We start from the raw sequence: 22,303 nt of genomic DNA, 5'->3' as shown, positions 1-22,303 counted from the left end.
CACTGCCTAGCTGTAGCCCTCAGGAACAAAAGTAAAGATCCAGGCTCTGAGCACTTATTTCAAACACTTGCTAGGACACAAACGTGGAAGCTACCTTCCCTTCTAGAATTAGCGACTTCATTCTGAACGAACGGAATTGTACCGAAGACCCAAAATAGTGAGTTTGTGATAGCAAATCCTGCCTTAGGACACCGTTACTGACCCTGGACATTTTTTCCTCCCCAAACTTCAGATTAGAAATATAGTCCCTCATTCCAATCATGTTTTCTTAGCTTAACTACATGTTAACTGCTAGAACCACCACCACACAAGGACTAGAAAACAAAACAGCACTATTTTCTTAAGAGATATTAACTACAGCTGTAGAACCAATACTAAGGCATTAGTAAAATAACATTATACTCCTCAAAATTAGTAGTCCAAGGAGAAGTGGAAGTAGTGAAAATGTCTAAGAGCATTAGCTTTTGTATATTATATTGGGCCTGTTTAGCCTGGAGAGCAGACTGAGAGGGGATCTTATCAATGTCTACAAATACCTGAAGGGAGGGTGTCAAAGGGATGAGGCCAGACTCCTCTCAGCGGTGCCCAATGACAGGACAAGAGGCAACGGGCACAAACTGAAACACAGGCAGTTCCACCTGAACATGAGGAAAAACTTCTTTACTGTGGGGGTGACGGAGCACTGGAACAGGTCGCCCAGAGAGGTTGTGGAGTCTCCTTCTCTGGAGATATTCAAAACCTGCCTGGACGCAATCCTGTCCGTGCTCTAGGTGACCCTGCTGAGCAGGGAGGTTGAACTAGATGATCTCCAGAGGTCCCTTCTAACCTCAGCCATTCTGTGATTCAAATAGGTTACAATCTGAAAAATAAAGTGTACTTCAGAGAAGCAGCATGTTATGCACAAAGAACAAAGTCTTCATCATTTAGACAATGATACGTTTGGCCTACTTGGAAGAAATAAATTGCCTAGCAGGTAGGCAAGTATCTACTATGGAAATACATACTGTTCAAGATCGAAGGCAGTTCACCATAAAGATCTTAGGATCTTTATGTCTCATGAGTCCTAATGGCTCGTTAGGCCTCTGCAACAGGGCAGGGCTCTGCAGCTCTTGATCAGAGACTTTCTTGCATTTTAACCTATACTTTTGACAGTCCCTAACACGCTTTGCATCCTGGTGAAATCATGAGCCTAAGCTCCCTCCCAAAACATAGATGTCAATGTCTTTTTTTTTTTTCTTTTTTTTTTTTTAAAGAAAAAGCCATTGCATATATTCTGAATGCTCAGTTTGATCTTTCTTTGCATTTGTACTCAAGACGAAAGTGGTCTAACTACTTACTCCAAAAGTCACATGTTTCAGGGAAGAAAAGTCTCTGGAGCCTTTAGAGCAGAACACCTCAGTTTCCAATCTCCCTTTGCATTACTAACGTGACTGCTGTCTTTCTCACATACTGCATGTTATTCAAAAAAAATACTTCCGCTAGCTCCAGCAGTATTCCAAGATTAGAAATAAAACTTTTAAAACCTTTTAAATATTTGAGGGTCTTCAATTAACTTCCCCTCTGCAATGCTAGTTCAAGATAGCACTCATCATTTAAAAGGAACACAAAATTTTTGCATACCTTCGAACAGGTTATTGCACTGTTTAAATGACAATGGTTCTGATCCACAATACAATTTGATGAAGCCTCCTTAATATTTCACTCTCCACAGTAATGGTTTTGAATCTTCCAATTTGCAAAACTTTTAGATTTCTTTTCCTCAATTGAAACATAGCAATATAAAGCTTCTGAAAACAGGCTTGCTTTTCTTGGTTAGATTTCACAAATCTCTTGAAAGCAGTCCATGGACCCAAAGGGTCTGCTAATCATAAGCTGCAAATTTTATGAGACAAAAAAATTGTCCATATTATGAACAGCAAAAAAAAGCACACAAGAACATTTCAGTTTTCAGAAAAACAAAAAATAAAATCAAACCAGATCCTAAGAAAATTTCTTTAATTTTCATTTTATGGAAATACATCTTTTGTTTTTATTTCCATGATACAAAAGTTTTAAATATCAAACATTTTCTGAAATCTACCAAGGTAGATCTTTTTTAAACAAATAAAGGGCTGGTGCAGTTAGCAGGTCTGTCACAGGTACCAAAAACATTTTTACATACCCCCCATAAACTGGGGAAGGAAGAGGGAAGAATGAGATCAAAATTTAAAAGTGAAAACAGCAACAGATGTGAAAAAGAAGTATCATCTTCCACCAGGACATTCATGTTTGAGCAACTTACAAATTACAGTTTTTTGAAAGGATAGAGTAAGTGTAAAGCTGGTATTTAGATCAATACTGGCTGCACTATGGCAGGGAGAGAGAGGGAAATGGAAAACGAAAAGAGATTTCCAGATGAAGTAACTGGTAGAATTGCAATATGAGATACTGCAATTCTACCTGTCTCAAGAATGCTGACAGCATACTGATATTGCCTAAAACAAATCTAAAGATTAGGAGACTTATGGTAACTCCCCTCAAGCACAAGAAACAGCCTAGCACAAAATTCATATAGTGCCAGTTCTTTGTACATTTCATAGCCAGCATGCCAAAGCAGATGAACCAAAATACATTTAGTCTTGCTTCTTAAATCTAACATCATTTACAACAGCAAGGATTTCACATGATCAACAACAGAATTTTAAACTAGTTAATATACACACAAGTAAAATTGACAGTGATTGTTCAGTAAACAGTTTTAAAAAATTAAACTGATTTTCAGGACACATACTGCTTTGTTAACACCACTTTATTTAAATAATGTATGGCTTCCAAGAGGTGTGTTCTTGCAAATGCTTTGAATCAATTCCACTTGTTAAGGCCGTTGTTTCCTACCATGTTTCAGGGACTTCGAAAATTTCAGCGGAACTACTTGTGAGGCTTCCTAAAAGACAAGGCCACAAAAAAATATATTAAAAACCTCAGTCTACAAATACTGAAAGGAATAGAAATTAAATCAACAATCTTTTTGATTCTTTCACAGCATAAAAAGGCATATTTTCTCCTCCAGTGTGAGACTTTAGATACGTTACTGGCAAGTCAGCACCTACTACTGGTAAGTCAGCACCTACTACTGGTAAGTCAGCACCTACTACTGGTAAGTCAGCACCTACTACTGGTAAGTCAGCACCTACTACTGGTAAGTCAGCACCTACTACTGGTAAGTCAGCACCTACTACTGGTAAGTCAGCACCTACTACTGGTAAGTCAGCACCTACTACTGGTAAGTCAGCACCTACTACTGGTAAGTCAGCACCTACTACTGGTAAGTCAGCACCTACTACTGGTAAGTCAGCACCTACTACTGGTAAGTCAGCACCTAAGAGAACCCAACAGATTGTTTGTATGAGAAGGTAAAATAGTAAGAAAATATAAAAAATTAGAGAGTTAAACTCATTTGCAAAAAACATTACAGCATATTCTATTTTGAATCCACTGAAGAACAAAGTAGCAATAATAACTAATTTCAAGTTTCTTACTCATAAATTGTAAAATATTGTATTTAGCATTTAGGTATTTTTGATCAGTCATTTTGTTTTGCAATATATAGGATGAAATTACATAATACTACCTTCCCAGACATGCTTGCTGTTAATTTTGTTTATGGTAGTTCAGAAAATTAAAATATGGAAGAGTATTTCCAGCCTCCCAAAATTTGAGAAAGATCAATTACACTAATACTGACAATATGCATTTCCATCATGCCAAATACAGACCATGAATTTTATACTCAGAATTACAGTAGACAGTCCTGTCATGTTTTTCTTTCACTGTTCTTCTACAGCAAACACTCATACAGAACAATTGCCCTATTGAAATACTGGAAAAAAAATAACTTTCGATCTCAGCAAGGATGCTTGGTATACATTATCATTTTCTGGATAAAATTAACTAGAAAAGGAATGGAAATGAAATTTTAGCTATATTTGAATGCACTTCAATATAGGCAGTGTTCCACATGCCCAAGAACTAAGAGTTGTGAATGACTTAACATATTCTAATCCATTTCTACAAGCAAATACTAAGAAAAGCTGAAATAGTAATCAAATAACCTTGTGCAACATGAATCTGAAAGGATTTGGTTTTTGTTGATCTATTTATTGCTGATTTTTTTTTGTACAGGTTGCAATAACTCATCCAACACAGCAAAAATATTAGGTGAAACAAGGAATAGTTTTAATCAGACATAAAGTTCAAAACACTTTAAACACACATTTAGGTCTTAAAGTCATTACAAGAAATCACTCAGGTGAAAAGTCTTCAATCAAATTAGAACAAAAAAGCTTGTGCAGAAACTGCACACAGAACATTGCATACACTTATGTATCCATCATATCAAAACACGTTGTAGAACACAGGAAAAAGATGATTTGGGCTTACCATTTCTACTAGAAACAATTGATTTTCAAGCATTTTATCCGGTGCTTGAAACAAGATTTAAAAAAGAGATTTATAAAATTAATTACTAAGAATAAGAAGTGGGGTTTTTTTGTCTGAGCAAATTTAAAACTTAATAGTTTATCATAAAAACCTACAGTTTCTTCTGCTTTTCAATCTGCATCTCCTGAAAGCAAGATTCCTCAAGCTTCAACAATGAGTAGTCCATGAAATGTGAATGGGCTGCTTGTGGTCCACTAAGCCTTTCTAATCAACAAAAGCTTACTCAATGTGTGGTAAGTACAAGAACTACTAAGGGCAAGATCCACTTGTCCAACACGTCTGGAACCACAGCAATAAGATTTTTAAACATACTCACTTTTCATCACTGTCTTGCCAAGTTAATATTGGAAAAAACACAGTTAAGCAATTCATAAATGCAGAGCACCCAGGAAGCTAAAGGATCCATGTAAACTTAAGAGCCCAGTAAGTTACTGGAAAGTTACTCCTCCATTGAATTGGCTCAGAAAGTCAACACATGCTCAGGAAATGTTCCAGAAAGGCAAGGATATCAGTAGAGTTACAGCCTAGTTATATCAGGGGAGGTAACACAGCAGTCTGACCAGGTCAAACTGCAGTCAACCTAAAATAGTCTGGCAAGCGGTGTGCTGGACAAGCAGCAAAGGGCAGGCATGTGAACTGTCAAAGTTTGGGGTCAAGTATAAAGGCAGGTAATATACTGACTGCACTGAGAAATCCTAACATTTCCTTGGTTTACAGAAAAATCTGTATCTCACAAATTATTTAAGTAAAAGATGTATAGTGCAATGTTATCAGCTTATACAATTTTAAATTGTTAACTAAAAGGCTCATATTAGCCTTCAGGATAGCAGATAGATTTATAAAAACTGGGCTCACTTGCAAGCAATAGTTTGTGTAACGATACACATCCAGCAGCTCAATGCAAGTTGTGTGCATTTAATTCAGCTATGACATCATCCAGTCAGCCTTAAGGAAAAACATCTATATTAGGCAAGTCTTACAGTTTATCATAAAGTTAGTTGGATTAACAGAGAGATCTACTGTAGAATCCAGAATTCTTTCAACTACGTTTATGATATGCAAAAACACATTGGGTAACCCTAACTTGAAAATCACATCAAAGAAAAAATAAAAAGAGATTTAAAATAGTTAAAAATATTCAAATGGCCTTATTTTGAGGAGGAAGGTAATCAATAAGTTAACTACCTCCTGTTCCCTTCTATTATTGAATTTAGAAGATTGCCTTTCAGCCTCAGTTTCTGAAATTTGTTTTTGACATTCTGTATGATGCAATCTTCAGCTTAAATAACTTAAATATGAAGACTTACTGCACTGCATTCGTAAGAGGCCAGAAGAGTTGAGACATTCAAAAAACAATTCATATTCTGTTTAGGCCTAGGGCATTTCCAAACAGAAAAGAAAAACATGAGTAAGAACAGTGCTCTTACCTGCTGGAACTTGTTCTTTCTTGATCTTTTTGAACTTCTTGGCTCTCTTCTTACCATCTGGAAGAGACTCTGCACAGGAGTCTGTTTCATCACATTCTAGATCTTGGATGTCTCCCTCTTCCATATCATCAGAACCAGTTTCTTCCTGAATAGGACTCATGCTTCTCTTTCCCAATGTACTGGTACCTGTAAAACTGAAAGACAAAAGAAATATGACTATGAACAAACCAGGAATACCTAATAGGTACTAGCTGCTGTGTATCAATTAAATGCTTATGAAAGTAGCATAATAAATTCTCTAGGAAGTGGTACACCATGAAATGACATCACCTGGAAGATCTGACTAGCTATAAGAGTCCATAAATATGCTACCTACTGTGTCATCTTATATGCATGAAGGTATTCATTCTTTGTGGAATGGATGTTTCATATTTATCCATTATTCCAATCAAATCACTCAGCTCAACAGTATTTACAGCTGTTTTATATCCCTCTGGAGTTTTAATTTTTATTCTCTTCAAAACAGTCTTTGGCCTTAGTTATGAAAGCTCTTACAGGGCACTCTTGATGGACATTACGTTATCTGCAACTGTTAAGCCTCGAACATACTTCCCGACATTGAAGCATCCTATCTGCACACTTCACATTCTCACTTGATCTATAGGTAGTTCTAGAAGTATTTCTATTACATAGAGGTAGAAAAAGCCATCAACCTCCATGTAATGAACTTTAAATCAGATCTTGAAGTAAAGATTCTTACTATCCACCAGTCATCTAAAATAAAAGCACAAAAACCCAGCACATATTTAATTGAAGGTAATATCTGAACAAAGCTTAATACAGGACAAACATGCACTTAAAACTCTGCTCCCTTCAGTGTACACAGATGTGACAATGTACAGACTCTCATTCCACTGGAATACTATTCTTGAATGCCAAAGGACAATACTAAATGAAAAAAAAAAAAAAAAAAAAAAAAAAAAAAAAAAGAACACAGCAGCAAAGCAGCTAATTCAAAAAACAAAAACAAAAACCAGTTCCCATTACAAGCTTCTAGGTGTATAAATATCAGCTATTTTTAAAGGTATGATTCAATATTCTCTTAGAGCAATATACTTGAAACACAAATTTTGTTTATAAATCTTCAGTTTTTAAGAACTAGATAACATAGCTGTATTAATAAGTCTTTTTATATATAAATAAAAATCAGTATTGACTTATAGAACAGTTTTACATGCTTTTTTATTTTTCTGTTAATCAGAAATAGCAGGAGAATATGGGCTTTCACTAAAGTTTCAGCTATACCATTGTTAAATTTAGCTGTACAGTTTTGGCTTTGAAATTGAATTTTTTCAGCTGAACATTTTGCAATTTAAAAACAGATTCTTTTGGGATGTCCAAAGGCAATAAACAAACATGAAACACATGATTTAGCCTCATGCTCTTATTTCCACTTTAGGAGCACAAACAGCATTACTTTGATGAATTGCTGGCTATTCCTCCAGACTTTCATACACAGAAGGCCTTCTTGCATGGTCTCTTACAAATCATCCTTTCGAGTCACACTGCAACTACTACCAATAAAAAGATGAAAGCCAACAGGACGGATAGAACTGTTTACCCTGCATACAGTCTCAACATTGTAAAACAGACAAAAAATAGGTTGGGTATGATAGTGATAGAACAAGATATCTAGTAAAGAAATAAGCATCTTAGAAAACTAAGAAATACAATTACATTAAAAAATGGTAAGAAATCCACTTTCAGGGGAGGTATTCTGAAAAAGTACATAGGAAAGAGACTCAGGAGCTATAAATTATGATCCTAATGGTTGCTTAAGGATACTAAGAGCACCCAGCTCTTAGAAAGGAGCTTGCTCTCACTGTAGGAGTATGCTCCCTTTTTGAAAAAGCCTCATGGTGAACTTGAGACATTTTTCAACTTAGACTCTCACAAAGTTATTGTAAATACAGAAGAACAAGTTCTTCACCTTCTGCATGCAATTAGTAAGGTACAATAAGAAAATTAATTTTAGGCCTTATGTTTTTACCTTTAAAAGCCATAAAAATAAACAAAAAAGACAACAAAAGACAAAGATACAGGCAGCACAGCACAAAGACTGAAATGCAAGTATTTAATAATCAACTGTGGACTGCTTCCTTCTGCCTAAAATATTAATTTCATTCTACATTCTTTCTTTGATTGCATGGATTCTACATCACTAAGAGTTGTGGGTTTTTTTTTTGTTGTTGTTGTTGTTTTTTTTTTTTTTTGCTTATTTTTCTTTAACATGAAGTAAGATTTGAAGACTGACTACAGCAACATTATTTATTCACTTAGCAGTAGTAGCAAATCAGTATGGTTAAATATACACAAGTTACAGCACCACTCAGAGCAAAGTTCAGTTTTCTACTTATAGCAGCTATTTTGGAACATGTCCTTGTTTTTGTCTCCAATTCCTTCTCCGTTGAGAAGCAACTAACTGAAGTATCAAACAAAAGAATATCTATTAGATTTTCATTCAGATACACTGCTTTAGGATTCTCAACTGTTTGGTTACCTGCAGCATATTTTACAGAGATTTAATTCAACCATTAACAAAGCTAGCACTCAGTGAAGTTTCAAAACACACATATACAACAGTTATGCAGGCAATCATTTATTTTTCTAAAACAAGACATTTAAAGGGTTTTTGAAGCTTCTTTTGTATACTGAAATGGATTTTGTTCTCATTTCTCACAGAACTACTAGCCAAGCTTTTTGGTGGAGGCGGGGGGAGGAAGAGTAAAGAAAAGCCTATCCTACAGTGCCAGTTGGCAAACCTACTCGGTGCACATAATAACATAGCTTTCACGCAAGTGAGGATGGTAGGTGGGGTTTCTAATCTTTTTCAAGGAAAACAGGTTGCACCAGCCCTTCTTCCCCAACCTCTCCCTCTCACTGGCCTAATTTCACATCAGCCTCCAGGCACAATGAATGACCCACGGAGGAAGATGGCAGAAATAAAAAATGTAGAGTTTATTTTCAATTTCCATTCGTAGTAAGTATAATCTTAAAAAAAACACACAGTATTTTGTGAAATTCCAGCAGAGTGACTAGCAACTTATTACTAAGCACAATTTTGTGAATCAACAGGACGTGGTAGACTTATAAAGCTCTCTACTGGCAGAAAGAGCACAGGCACTACCTGATTAAACTGCTCATGAACTTTGCAATGTCATTTCAGCTACTAACGAGTAGCAATTGAGCTAATGCTACAGTAATTATTTTGAAAGAGTTAGCAAGTGGTGCTGTGTAAAAGGGGGGAAAATGATAATAAATAGCATTAAGCACTGTTTTGGAAGAAGGATAGCCTGCTTTTAAAAGGGCCACTTCCATCACAGCAGAGCATCTGGAACTGGCCTAGATGTGTACAAATTTCCAACTTCAAGTGCAGTTCATTTAATTCAAAAATCTAGATCCTGTGTTTTCTTGCCACTTTAAACAACTGAGGGTGAGTAGGTGGGTATAGTGCTCATCGTAATAATCTGTCATTTCTCCTTAAGAGCAGATCATCTCAAATCATTTCAAACAACACTAGAACACTGGAATACAATAATTTGTTTGCAATATTTATTAAGGGCTCAGCTTTTCCCAATTCTTATCCTCTATTTAGTAATAAACCACTACAACCAACCATTCCAGTAAGAACCATACTGTAACAAGAGGTAAAACAAACTTAGTGAAGGAATCATCAGCAGAAACACATGAACATTTGAAGCATGAGATCAGGATAAAGTATCTTTAGCAAAATACAGGCATCCAAGGAAGTGATTCTACGAACAGCAGCCAGACTTGACAGCAGATGCAGTGCTGCTGGTTTTAGCTAGAAAAATGGTGAGGCAAAATGACATATCACTTCTCTGCACTTAACTAGTACAAGTCTCTTGCCATGAATCTTATTTTGTTTTACTCATTCCTAGAGGAGGATCAGAAAAACTAGAATAAGCAGCTACAAGTAGAGCAAAATATCAAGTCTTACAAAATAAACATACTCTACTTCATTTTTCATGCTAACGTTTCAACAAAGGAAAAGATCTTAAATCAGTGTTTAACTGTCATGAAAGAGCTGGCAGGTAGTTCTTTACTGAGCACAACATACTTGGTGCTATATAATACACAAAAAGCCATGATGCATCCCCTTTTAAAATGTGTTCTGGATGGCTTTAGAGAAAATCTTATTAACTACTTGAAGTTTTGTCAAATGTATCAGTTTTTCCACCGCCCACCCATCCAATGTTAATCATCAGGCACACTTTTTTCAAATAATGACTTTCCATTAACACCAACTTTGATTTCCAATAATAATATGTTGTATACAAATGGTATATACTACATACAAGTTATTTTTGCCTTGCAACTACTATTAATACTATTACACTATATTTTCTGAAACAAAGCTCTTTATAATATGGGAGTACAGTTTGTTAGGCTGACAGGAATTAAAGAACCTTCACAATATACTTATCAATTTGTTAATGTAAGACAAAGTTTACTTATAAGAATACCTAACAACTTCATCAGTGGAAGAAAGAGGGAAAGGGGGAGGAAAAAAAGTGGAAAATAAAGCAGCCCAAATACATAGATTATCATTGTGAAGACTGGCTATTCTGTAGCTGTCCTCCCTAGCAGGAATTGATGCAGTATCTTTATTTACTAGTAAATAAACACACAAAGAATGCAGTAACATAAAGCTATTATATGAGACCAGCTACAACATATATCATAGTACTTAAGTGATTCAAATTAATCTATATCAAAAATATACTTTTTAAAAATATACAACTTTGGAAAGGAAAATTCATATATAGTCAGCCTGAGTGAACTGAAAGACAAGGTTTGCAAATCCATGCTCTTCCTAATCTGGTATAACTTCCAAATTACTCTTAAGAGGAAACATTTACAAGAGATTAGTTGACAAGACAACACAATCTAACTCTAGGAGCAGAGTAGTAAAATTAAGAAAAACATGTCAGAAGATCTGCACGACAGGGAGATTGGGACAGAAATGAATCACTCCTTCATTGAATAATTAAAGGACAAAAGTGCCTGCAGCATTAAATACAAAAGAAGTTATGTCTATAAAAAAAATAAAGACTGCTGTCAAAAGCTATCCAAAACAACCAGATGTTGATCACCCCAAAACAAGGCTGCACATATCAGGAGGCATCATGTGGGATTTTTCAACAACATAAAGACATTAAAATTTTTCAAGGAGATTAAGTACTCCAGAAGACAATTCATTGAGAAATACCATAATTAAGAGAAGAATTCACTCAGTTTCATTCAGTCATTTTCAGAATTACACATTCATTTGCAGTAGTTCTCAAAGTTCTTTAAAGTGATGCAGAGTTGTTGTTATCTCTCAATGTTTTCCAAAGAACACGTTAAAAGAATAAGCTAGTTTGGGTTTGAACAATAAGTTGCCACTCTTAACATTTGCCCAGGATCTGTGCAATATTCAAAATATCTATAACAACATTCAAAAAGGCCAGATATTTCCTCTAGTAGGAATAAAACTAGGACTCTCAACATATCTTTGCAGTAGAATCTAAATATGATAAATGTTCTTAGACTATTTAATACAGACCTAATAATAAACTACAGACTTAAACCTCCGCCATCTGGTAGCAACAGCAGAATAAGGATAAACTTAAGAGCTCTTCAGCTCTTCACAGCACACACTTCCAAGTTCTCACAAGCACAACAGTTTCACTAAACTAATTTCATTTAATAGCAATTTTATCACTAGACTCTTTCATATTGTTTTTAGGGATCAAACACACCTCTTACACTTTAAGACTTCCCATCATGACAAAAGCATGAAAATTTGACAGCTAGCCAAAACATACACCTGCATTTAATTCTGCACTGTAGACAAATCACAACATCACTTGGATGAAAAGAACAAAACAAATTAAGTATATTTGTTACATGACAGATAACATTTTTAGGAAGATGCAATGAAAGCTCAAACTTATCACACTATTCCCAGAAAAGAGGGAGGAGAAACAGCTCAGCTGCTCCAAATTGCTCTTATGTCCTTTAACATGGTCTAACTGCAACAAACAAACAAACTACAAAAACATGACTTGCACTCCACTGCAACTTATTTTTAAATAAAATTAAAAGAATCTAAGTGGAGAAAAAATAGCAATAACTTAATAGTCCAATTAACACTAAAAAAAACTCCCAAAACTGAAAAGTCCTCCCCATTCACAGCCACATAAATCACTTAAAATGTTGCTTTCACATCAGAACTCTCTCATTAATATGACAAGGTAAAGATGGAACAAGAAATGCACATGGTAACTTACTGGACTCGAATCAAAATAGAGGCCTCCAGACTTGGTTCATATTTACAAATATAATTCAAACCCTTTTCAAAGTTTATTCCAAATACTGAAAGCCATAGAAGAATCATTTGTTCTCCTTTTGCTGAGACACAACGAAGACTTCATTAGGGCTGCTAGAGACAGCAATTCATACCCTTCTCAGTGGCAGTGTTATCACCATGAAAGTCAGTCAAAAAAGAAAAAGGCATTTACAAGAATTTGAGAAAATAGAGAAGCTTCCAAATGATAGAAGTCATTCAGAAGGTGCTAACTTAAAGGAAGCAATTTATCCTTATGGTTTTAAGAAACAGTATTCTTATGCCAAGCTCAGAAGCCGTGAGCTGACCTTTCACCAGAATCCCGATCTTAAAAGATGTCTAAACATGTTTTTGACCAAATCCCCTCTGCTCTTCTACCAACGACCTTGTGACAGATGATGTACCACCACTGATTTATAAGCAAACAAATAAAAACAGCAGTATAAAGACAGAAATGCCACCTATCCCATAGCTGACAGACTGGCAATAAAAATGCAATAAAAATGCAAGAGTTGGCAACACACACACAAAAAAAGTCTCACCTGTTAACACAGTAGTATCGACTCTGGGAAACATAAGGTGAGCACTGAGTTTTTAATCGCTTTCTCTCCATCTCCTTCCAACTATCTTCTGTACATTTTCTCTTTGCCTGTTTTTCTTCATGTTTTTTCTCAACATATTCTGCGTATGTCTGGATCCTATAACTTTCAGCATACCTGCTGGTGTTTACAGCTATGGGGAAGAAGAGTGACATTATATACAAAACACTATTAAATGACAGTATTCCCTCTTCTGAAATAACTTAGTTTGAAAAGCAGGTCAGTGAGCTATTTGTTCTATTCATAAAAACAATTTCAAGTTCTATTGCTAGTGCTAAAAAGAAAAATAAGTAAGTTGTACTCTCCAAATCCATGCTTTGTTTGAACTACATATTGAAAACATTTCTGAAAGTCAGACTTCATATAAAGAAGGGTTAACTCTACTTAAGACTTCTTCCCTTTAAATTAGAAACCATCAATTCTTCACTCATAACCCTCTTCCAGATTGCTTGTTGGCAAAGAAAGATTTCCTGGATTTTTTTCCCTTTAAGTCTCATTACTTAAACCAGCAGGTTTATTTTGCAAGTCTGCCAGGAAAAGAGGACATTTGCAAAGTTGTTGCCAAAACTTTGTTTGATTGCTGTGAAACATAAGCTTGTTTGAGCTGCATTTTTTGTTACACAAGATACCCCTGGAAGCAGCCCTTAACTAATACCCAGCTGCTCCTTCCCTGCATCTTTTAAAAGGCAAGTCTCCATTTAACTAAAAATGACTGCTAGTTTGAGGTAGAAGGATTTCTGTCAATGCAAAGTTAGGATGACTTATAAAAACATTTGCACTGCTTTCATTTAGCAACAATTTACCAACATTCCTTCAAGTCCCATCATCTTTGCAGCTCTCAGCCTTTAATCTGCTAGCCAAGCTGTGGCCTGAAGCCATCGCTGTAACAGATGAATCAGCAAATTAAACTGGCTGTCAACTGGTGTCCTCTGCTGTTTGTAGTTTAATTCACTACAAGAAAGTACTGTAAACTAACCAATAACACCTACTGAAATATAAACAAAAAAAAAAAAAAAACCCAAAACACAGATCCAGTTGTTTGTATGCTTGTGTTGTGCATTTTAAAATAGTTTCAGGTAACAAAAGGAGAAAAAAACAAGCAAAAAACCCACTGATTGTTAGTGTACTTCCAATTTTTTTGTAAAAATTTCAAGCTGTGCATCCAACTTTCTGATCCTAGCTGAAGTCGTGCCATTTTGAATTCAGGGCATTTTGTACTGCAAATAGTCCAAGCATGAGAAATGGTGTACTCCAACAGCACGGTTCAGAAAAGGTGAAGAAGGTGAGTGCACTTTTTTTTTCCCCCCTCCCTCTTTCAGGGTAAGTCTATTCTACCAATTACCTATGCCACTGTGAAATGAATTACCCATACACCAGTTACGGTAAATAGATGCTGCTTGCTGCTGAAGTAAAAACCTTTCAAAGAACATAAAACTGGGCAATAGCCTCATATTCAGTTTTAACCCCAAGAATAGCTACCAGAAGTTATGATTAATAGTTTCATAAGATTGTTGCATTAACCAAAGAGATGTTAAGATATCCCTCCTTCCATACGCCTTATATTTGCTTTCAAATATAAAGTTACAGAATCTGCCTGTAAAAATTAGGAGCATATTTATTGAGCATGAAGTTAGGATGCAGGCATCATGAATGGATTAACAAGGCTTACTTGCGCCACTGCATGCCAGCTGACATTCCTAGGAGGAAAATTTGTTTAGTTAAACCTCAAGTGTGTTTTTACTTTCCAAAAATCAAGCACATAGTTGCCATGGATCATCTGATAAGCAGTGATTTGTTAAAACACAACAACCATTTCACATTAATTTCTTTTGACCTAAACAAACAGCCAAAGTTGTGGCTCTTCCATTTAGTTCCCTGACAAATCTCGTCTGTGTTTAAGGAAAAAATAATCTTTACAGCAGAACCTAAAGATAAATTTTAAAAAGTAGTAAAAAATAAGTATTTCTGAACAGATACAACTCTGCTTTCTTGAAATAAGGCCTGTATTTCATAGCAACCCATTCAAAAATATTATTTGCTGAGTATATTGCTTTATGCATTGGGCAAATAAAATGAAGACATATGCACGATTTTAATGAGCCACAGAGATAAATCAATCTTGCGTGGTCTTGAATCAGAGTAGTTCCCTGTAAAAGTTGGAAATACATTCTCTTCGAAGCTCTTATGATAAGCACTCTCCATGTTGCCAAACCAACGAAATGAAGTTATCCGATTTTTGCATTGCCAATAGAAGAAATGTTTGTTATAGTTTACAATGCATTCTAGCAACACTAGAGAAAATTTAGTCTTTTTTTTTTTTTTTACATCATAAGAGAGAAGACAAATCTTTCTGTCAGAAACCTGAGCTAGTCGCAACACCACATGGTTGCATTTAATTACACTAGCTGCAGCCATGAAGTTAAGTTTCCATCTTAAAATAGAATAATTGTAGTTGCACATTATTTTAGGAAGAACGCTTCTAGACCACAGCATCTTCCCCAGTTACTAGGCAAACTATTAAATGGGCTGATTGAGGTTGAGTGATCCAAGAGGAATGTGTACAAAGATCCTCCTTTACCAAGTCACTGCTCTTACACAGAATGAAATTCTGACAGATGGTCATGGACCGTGTCGAGTCTATTAGCTAGACAGATAGATAAATGAACTGTAGAGATAGAAAAAAGAACATATACATGTATATAACATACTCTCACACACACAATTACAGATTAATATACAGTCTGCAATATTAAGCACACAAGTTTATGAAATACTAAAGTAAAAATTCACTTATGAAGCTGTAAAGTGACCTCTGGTAGGTCACTTCAGATAATATGTATAGATACTATGTTAATCTCATCTGATAATGTACAATTTAAAATATGGGGCCAGTGCCTCAATCAGATGGCCAGTGTTCAATTAATAAGAAGCTATTTCAATATTTTGTTTTATTCTTGTTACTCAGTGTGTGGTTCCACAGCCTTATTTATTGACTTCTAGGACTATCTACGCTCTGTTTCAAAATTTTTTCATCATGATATTGTCCAGTATTTTAAAGTAAAGCTCATTAGTTGAAGCAGTACTATTATTATGCCTACTTTATAAATAGAAAGCAGAAGTAAAGATTGAACATTCCAAGTTAGATATTATCTTTTAAATTAGCCTAAAACCAGAATTAAGATGTCCACTGCACAAAGCATTCAGTGAGGGTGAGGTTCTTACACAGCTCTGTATTAACACATTACCAGAGAAGTCACAAACCAAAACCTCTAAAAGAAACAACATGTGATCATGTGTCTATGGTCTTTATCAATGTATAAGCACGAATCACTCATTAGGTTAAGCAGCAGTGATATTAACTTTGCAATATTAATGTACTTTTCATGCACCTTCTGTGCAGTTTTCCAGACTTTGAAGTATACCTGGAAAACTTCTACTGTAAGGCATGTCTAATGAGTTGGACCAAAAATGTTAGATGCACTTCTCCAATCTCCTCTGCATCAATCAAGGAAATTACTGATAGTTGCTACTGTTGACTCAATATAAAAAGGATTAGGTACTCTGTCTGCTAGCTCCTCTCAAAAAGCAACAGAGAGATTCACAAACTTGACAGAAGTCTCGCTAAATAGCCAACATCTCTGCTTTGTCCTACCCTCTACTTGTGTGTTTCCCAGCTCAATCTTTTCTGGACTTGTCTTCATCTGACAGCAGTCTTGCAATCTATCGTAACCCTAAGCCTCCTCTAATGTCAGATCCACTGTTTCCTATTTGCTCTGCCCAGGTAGCAGTCCCTCCTCCTCATTTGATTGTGTCTGCCACCTTTAGGTAACAGTTTTCTGTGACATAGGCAATCCGTGTCCCACTGTTCATATCTGATTCCTTATTCCAGTTTTCTTCATACAGCTTAGTCCCTCTCAAATGTATCTTTCCTTAATATCTAACCAGTTTCCTTTCCAGTCAGGTCCAGTAACTACCTCTGTGCTCTGTCTTCACCTGTAAGCCAACTAGCCCCCAGTCCCAGCACCATTCATCAACTCTGAGGCTGTTCGTCACTGAGAGCAAGGAAGCAGGGCTGGCACCTCACATGAGTATCAAACCAGTCTACAGCCAACCTTGCTGCAATGTAAAGAGTTACAAATCATTGCCTTAGACCCCGCTCCTCACCCCCATAAGAACTACCACACCTCCCACAAGCAAACAACAGCATATCACAAAAATTACTCCACTACCATTGAAACTTTTTCTTCAAACTGTCTGTATTGGCCAAAACAAAACACACTAATGGCTCCTTGAACAATGATGGCAGTGCCAAGAAGGGCACGGGCAAAGAATGAAACACCTTTGCTCAAAAACCTGATTACCTCTACTCGCAGAGCTTCCTCCACCTGCCCCCCCCCTTAACTAAATGGGCACTTTTAAAAAAACTAAGAATAATCCTTAAAAGCAGGAAGGAGGCAAGCTATATTGCCCTTAAGTACTCCTTTTTGGCTATCAGTACAGTACAGTATTTAGTAATCTTTCTGAATGTTTCTTCACTTGGCTTGTCTATACAACACCACAGAGCCAGTAACGAATGGTAACCATTCAAATACAGAAACAGGGCACAGACTGAGTCTCACACTCTGTCCTCCTTCCACTCCTCACCACTTGAAGAGAATGAAGATTAGCTATTTTACTTCATTATTCAGTGATTTTCAAAATTTCACGGGAATGTGGAACATTCTGCAGACTATAAAATAAGTACATTTCTTAGCAGGAAAGAAGTGATCCAGGGAATAGCTGCCCTATGCAGTATGCTACTCTTAGCTCTGACAAAAGAATTTAAAAGTCAAAAAGATACGACACTGCCGTGCAAACCGACCTAATTTACCATTAATTCACCACAGTAAGATATCTCTATGTATGACATGAGGATTCTTTAAATCTTTGGTCATCAACCTACACTAACAAAGAAACACCCTAACTGCTGACAGTTTATTAAAAGAGCAGCACACAGAGAGCTAGATAAAACAAGATTCCAAGGTCTCATTGAAGATCTTCTAGGATCATTCTGCACTGAAGCATCACGAATGGAAAGGCCTTACTTTGAGGTCAGGAGGTAGTTAAAATTCATTTTAAATTTTTTTCACTGATAAAAGCATATTTAACTATGTGGAAAGCAGAGCCTAATTACAATACAGTGTAATTTTGGATCCCAGCACCACTTTGAAAGATCTCAAAAGCCCTGAAGAACTTTAAAGTAATTACTTAGTTGCATTAAGACTGCTTTCCTTATTGCTGAATAAAAGAATAAATCATTCTGATGATTTATAAGGCAATGAGGGTGTGTTATATTTCTGGAACTATGTTGACTATTAGGACAACAAGTTTTCAATCATTTTTCAACATGTCTGCTTCCCCCAGGGGCATTTATACACCTTGCTTCTACTCAGTGTCCCAAATATTAAACAGACTAGAAGGTGCTGTATTGCAAAAGTACCAAGTCTCAAAGGATTTAAGTTTTTATCAATTTCACAAACATAGACAATGTGTTCAAACTGCACTAAGAAAATACGATTCTTTAAAATCATCTGTACTGCATTTACTAAAAATAAAGCAAGCAATACTTGACTAATCATTCTCACATGCTTAGAAATTCAGGTGCCTACAATACTTTATTTAAAAATAATCCACTGAGGTAAAGTACTAAATTATTCCTTGGTGTCCATGAACAAAATTCTTAGCTTTGTAAAGACCACTATTATCCTGAGACACAGGTACAGAATTAAGTACAAAATGTTGAAGGATAAATCACTGTTAGAACTCTAATTTTTCAAGCTAACAAAATATACCTACTTTGTTAATTAAGACAGTATCTAATTTCATAATTTGCATACTGATTCACAAAAACAAGTTATGGATGGTAAAGAGATACCCACATGCTAGAGAAATCTATGTAGTGGAGACTGATGAGCAAAAGTATTTTAACAATTTGAAGAGTTTGTAGTCTCTGAATTACATGTTTTTAGAAACTATTTGCAGCTATATCAAAACTGAAAACCTCAGGTTGTACATTGCGCTGATCATCCCTTTCTGTTTTTCAGATTTAGAAATAGACTAGAAATATATTCTTAAATCTAGAAACAGACTTTTAAAACAGACTTTTTACAAAGATTGTTATCTCTTTTGACACCTGAACCCAGGCTGATGGGAGCAGTACAAACATGGTGACAAAGCAGCCATTCCCCTTGCAAGTGGTGATGATCAGCAGATAAGGTTAGTCAGAGGGCAAACCAAACTGGAAGTTTAAGTGACTTTCCATTTTGGAGAAAATGGAAAGATGAGCAGGTGATCTGAAAGACAATGGTTTTACAGAAGAGGGAAAAAAAGTCAAAAAAAAGTATGGTAGAAAAAGAGGAAGGATCCTTAGATACTGCTTTAAACTCAAAGAATGTCTTAGAAAGGAGTTTTGGACATAGAATTGACTGACATGTATCACGTTTCTGCAGTAGTCTGAACAAAAAGATGCAATAAATACAATTTCAGAAGTACTTCTTGTAAATGCTTTTAAAAAGAAAGAAACCAAAAACAAGCAATATTTTTTTCATCCCGGGATGGCTTCCCCTCCCCTTCCTTTTGCCTGTTTTATTACCCTTTCATAAAACTAGAAGCAAATTAAGCTCTCTCTCTCTCTCTCTGATTTCCAGTATTTTAAGTCATTCTTCCAACATTTGTTCCTATTTGCATGTAGCTTAAAGCTGCAGATGGAAAACAGTTGCCACACAGTGCTAGGACTATTACTATTTCAAGCATTTATTTGGTTGTGAGACAACATCTTTAGCATCCCGATATCCTTGCAAGTAGCATTCTTTTACTGTCCTCGAAACATTTAAATAAATATTTACTATGCAGAAAGGTAAAACAACTTTTTAGATTAAAAAAAATGCCAAACTTGTCTAACTTTCCTCTGACATCCACTGTATCAAATCTTGCACAAAATTTAAGCAGGCAGGGTTTTCTTTTTTTAGTTAAAAAAGATAAGTGACTTGCTTAATACAGGATAGCTACTGACACGGAATCAACTGTATGAATATAAATGTAAATAAAGTATCAGCACAGCCACATATGCATTCTTTGTGTAGTACACAGCTTCACAATAGAGAGGAATATTTTGGCATTCCAAAGGGAGCTACTGGGGTGGAGGGAAGAAAATCTCTCTTGACAAGGAAAGCAGATGATAGCATAGTCCCCCGAGACATTTCACACTGCTCATGTAGGTAGATTGTTAAAAAGGGTTTTAACTTCTTAAAGACACAGGTCTTTTAAGAATTGAAGAAATTCAAGCTATTTAACCTTTATACCTGGGTAAAATACCTTAGTAATTGAAATAAAAACTGAGAAGTGTATTAACCTATTCCAAAAAAAATCCCAGTCAAATTAAAAGATAGTCAAAAGAGTTGACATTAAATTGGAAAAAAGTACTGCATTCAAATTAACAGGACACAGGTGCATATATATTATATGTGTGTATACATATATATATACACACACACAACTATGTGTGTATATACACACACACTATACACACATACATACATATATATACACACACACACAACCAGTAAGAAAATACGGTTGCAGGTACCAGAGGGCAGTTCCATAATCTGTCCTCTTAATTCTGCATCACAAATGCTGGAAGTCATAAACTAGCTATCCATATTTATACCATGTATTTTACCGTAAGACCAAGACAAGACAGTATCAACCAACAACTCTGTTTCTTGTTAAATTCAGGATTTCCTGAACATGTAGAAGTTAACCACACGTCATTCCCAGTATTTACACAAAGAAAATTTTAATTTCCAGATGGATTATGTAAGTGTTCAGATCTGTTAATCAACAAACTAAGAGTCTTAAACATGTATAATGCTTCCCTGCTAGTCAGATAGAAAGCCTCCATGTCTACTGACAGCACACTGAGCTCAGATTTGAGAGGCTTTTTAGAAAGAAGCAGAACTCAGTTTGGCTAGAGAGCTGATCTAACAGCTTGTTGCTACTAAACGGAAGATCCCATTCCTTGCTCCTTGTCCCCTGCTCCAAGCCTCCCCTACAGTGTTTCTGGTGTTTATCAACCTGCTGATGAGCCAATTCACCTCCCTGAATCAGCAGGATTTCCCCCCCACACGCACAGGATCAGCAAAACAGAAGCAGGAAAAGCCTGCTGCTGGGAAAAGCATTCCCTTTATTAACCATGAAGTCTTAAGACTGGCAAAACCACTAACTGTATTTTAATACCAACACGTTAAATATTGCAGTTAGGGCTGAACAGTTGCAGGAATGTAGCTCCTGCAAAAATCTGATGACATTTCTGACTCTAGCTATGAACTTCAGAACAAGAAACCAGTGAACTGAGCTTGGAGACACCCTAAAGGTAGCGCAGCCCAGAAGACAGTCCGTTATTAATGCCAAAGCTGTCAATTCAAGCCCATTAATGTCCCATATGTCATTGCCAGATGCTTTGAAAATAAATAGCTATCCAGATAATGAGTTCACGCATCATACTGGTAGATACAGTTAGTTATTGGAATGATAGTACCCCACTGTCAGAATCAACATATTCACTGCTGCATTAAAAGAATGGGTCTATATTCTCCCCATCTAAAAAGGCACCCAGAAGAAAACAAAATCTATAACTTCTCCATTCTGATACTGCTTGTTACCCATAAGAGGTGGAAAAACCTTTAGCCATTTGAAATAATTTCCATCTATCTTAAAATTCTTCAGTAAAACCATTTGATTCTGGTACTTACATTACACGGCTTCAGCACATACAGCTCTTCCAAAAAAAAAAAAAAAACTGCTAACTACAGTTTCAAGTTCATGTACAGTTTAAAATTCCAGCTTGTATTCTGATATATGAAAATGTAAAAACACACATCTACAAGGAGTGTATAACTTATTACGAAAACCTCCGTACAGTAAGTTCCATTTTGATGCAACACAAGAATTCAAATACTCAGTTAAAAGTAAGAAATATCAAGTTTATGAATGTATGTACATATCTGAGTATACAATATTCATACTGCTTAAGAGTCAAAACTGCAAATTTTGCATCATGAACAAGCTACTGACAGAAAATTTTAATTTAAGCTTTCCTAAAACATCAAAACTTTGTGGATCTTGAGAATTCATCACTTAATGCAAAAAAGTAACAGAAAACTAGAGAAGCTGTGTCCAACAGAGCATACAGCTGGAATGAAAAGTAAACTAGCAGTAACAGAGATTAGATATACTGCAGCTATAGTCCAGCTACCTTGGATTACATTTTGGAAGTTTCCTGCCTTGAGTATGCATTTGAAGTGAATTTCACATTACCTTTACAGTCAGGACACAGTCAGATGTAATAC

The 22,303-nt window shown here is 35.8% G+C and overlaps 1 protein-coding gene across 2 annotated transcripts in view; it reads right to left on the bottom strand.

The window, feature by feature from the left end:
• Nucleotides 1-2,773: 2,773 nt before the first annotated feature.
• The window catches only part of PARN (poly(A)-specific ribonuclease), a 58,595-nt gene continuing 39,065 nt past the window's right edge, over nucleotides 2,774-22,303 (bottom strand). For both annotated transcript variants that reach the window (XM_062588387.1, XM_062588388.1), the window contains exons 22-24: nucleotides 12,861-13,050; nucleotides 5,907-6,100; nucleotides 2,774-2,923 (exon numbers count right to left, since the gene is read on the bottom strand). In XM_062588387.1, coding sequence (XP_062444371.1) covers nucleotides 2,871-2,923; nucleotides 5,907-6,100; nucleotides 12,861-13,050 — 437 coding nt within the window. In that variant the 3' untranslated portion in view covers nucleotides 2,774-2,870. The remainder of the gene's footprint in view (nucleotides 2,924-5,906; nucleotides 6,101-12,860; nucleotides 13,051-22,303) is intronic.

The sequence above is a fragment of the Rhea pennata genome, chromosome 15 (genome assembly GCF_028389875.1).
Source record: "Rhea pennata isolate bPtePen1 chromosome 15, bPtePen1.pri, whole genome shotgun sequence".
Taxonomy (NCBI): Eukaryota; Metazoa; Chordata; class Aves; order Rheiformes; family Rheidae; genus Rhea; species Rhea pennata.
Note: the sequence above shows the minus strand (reverse complement) of the source record. Positions and strands in the feature narration are given on the sequence as shown.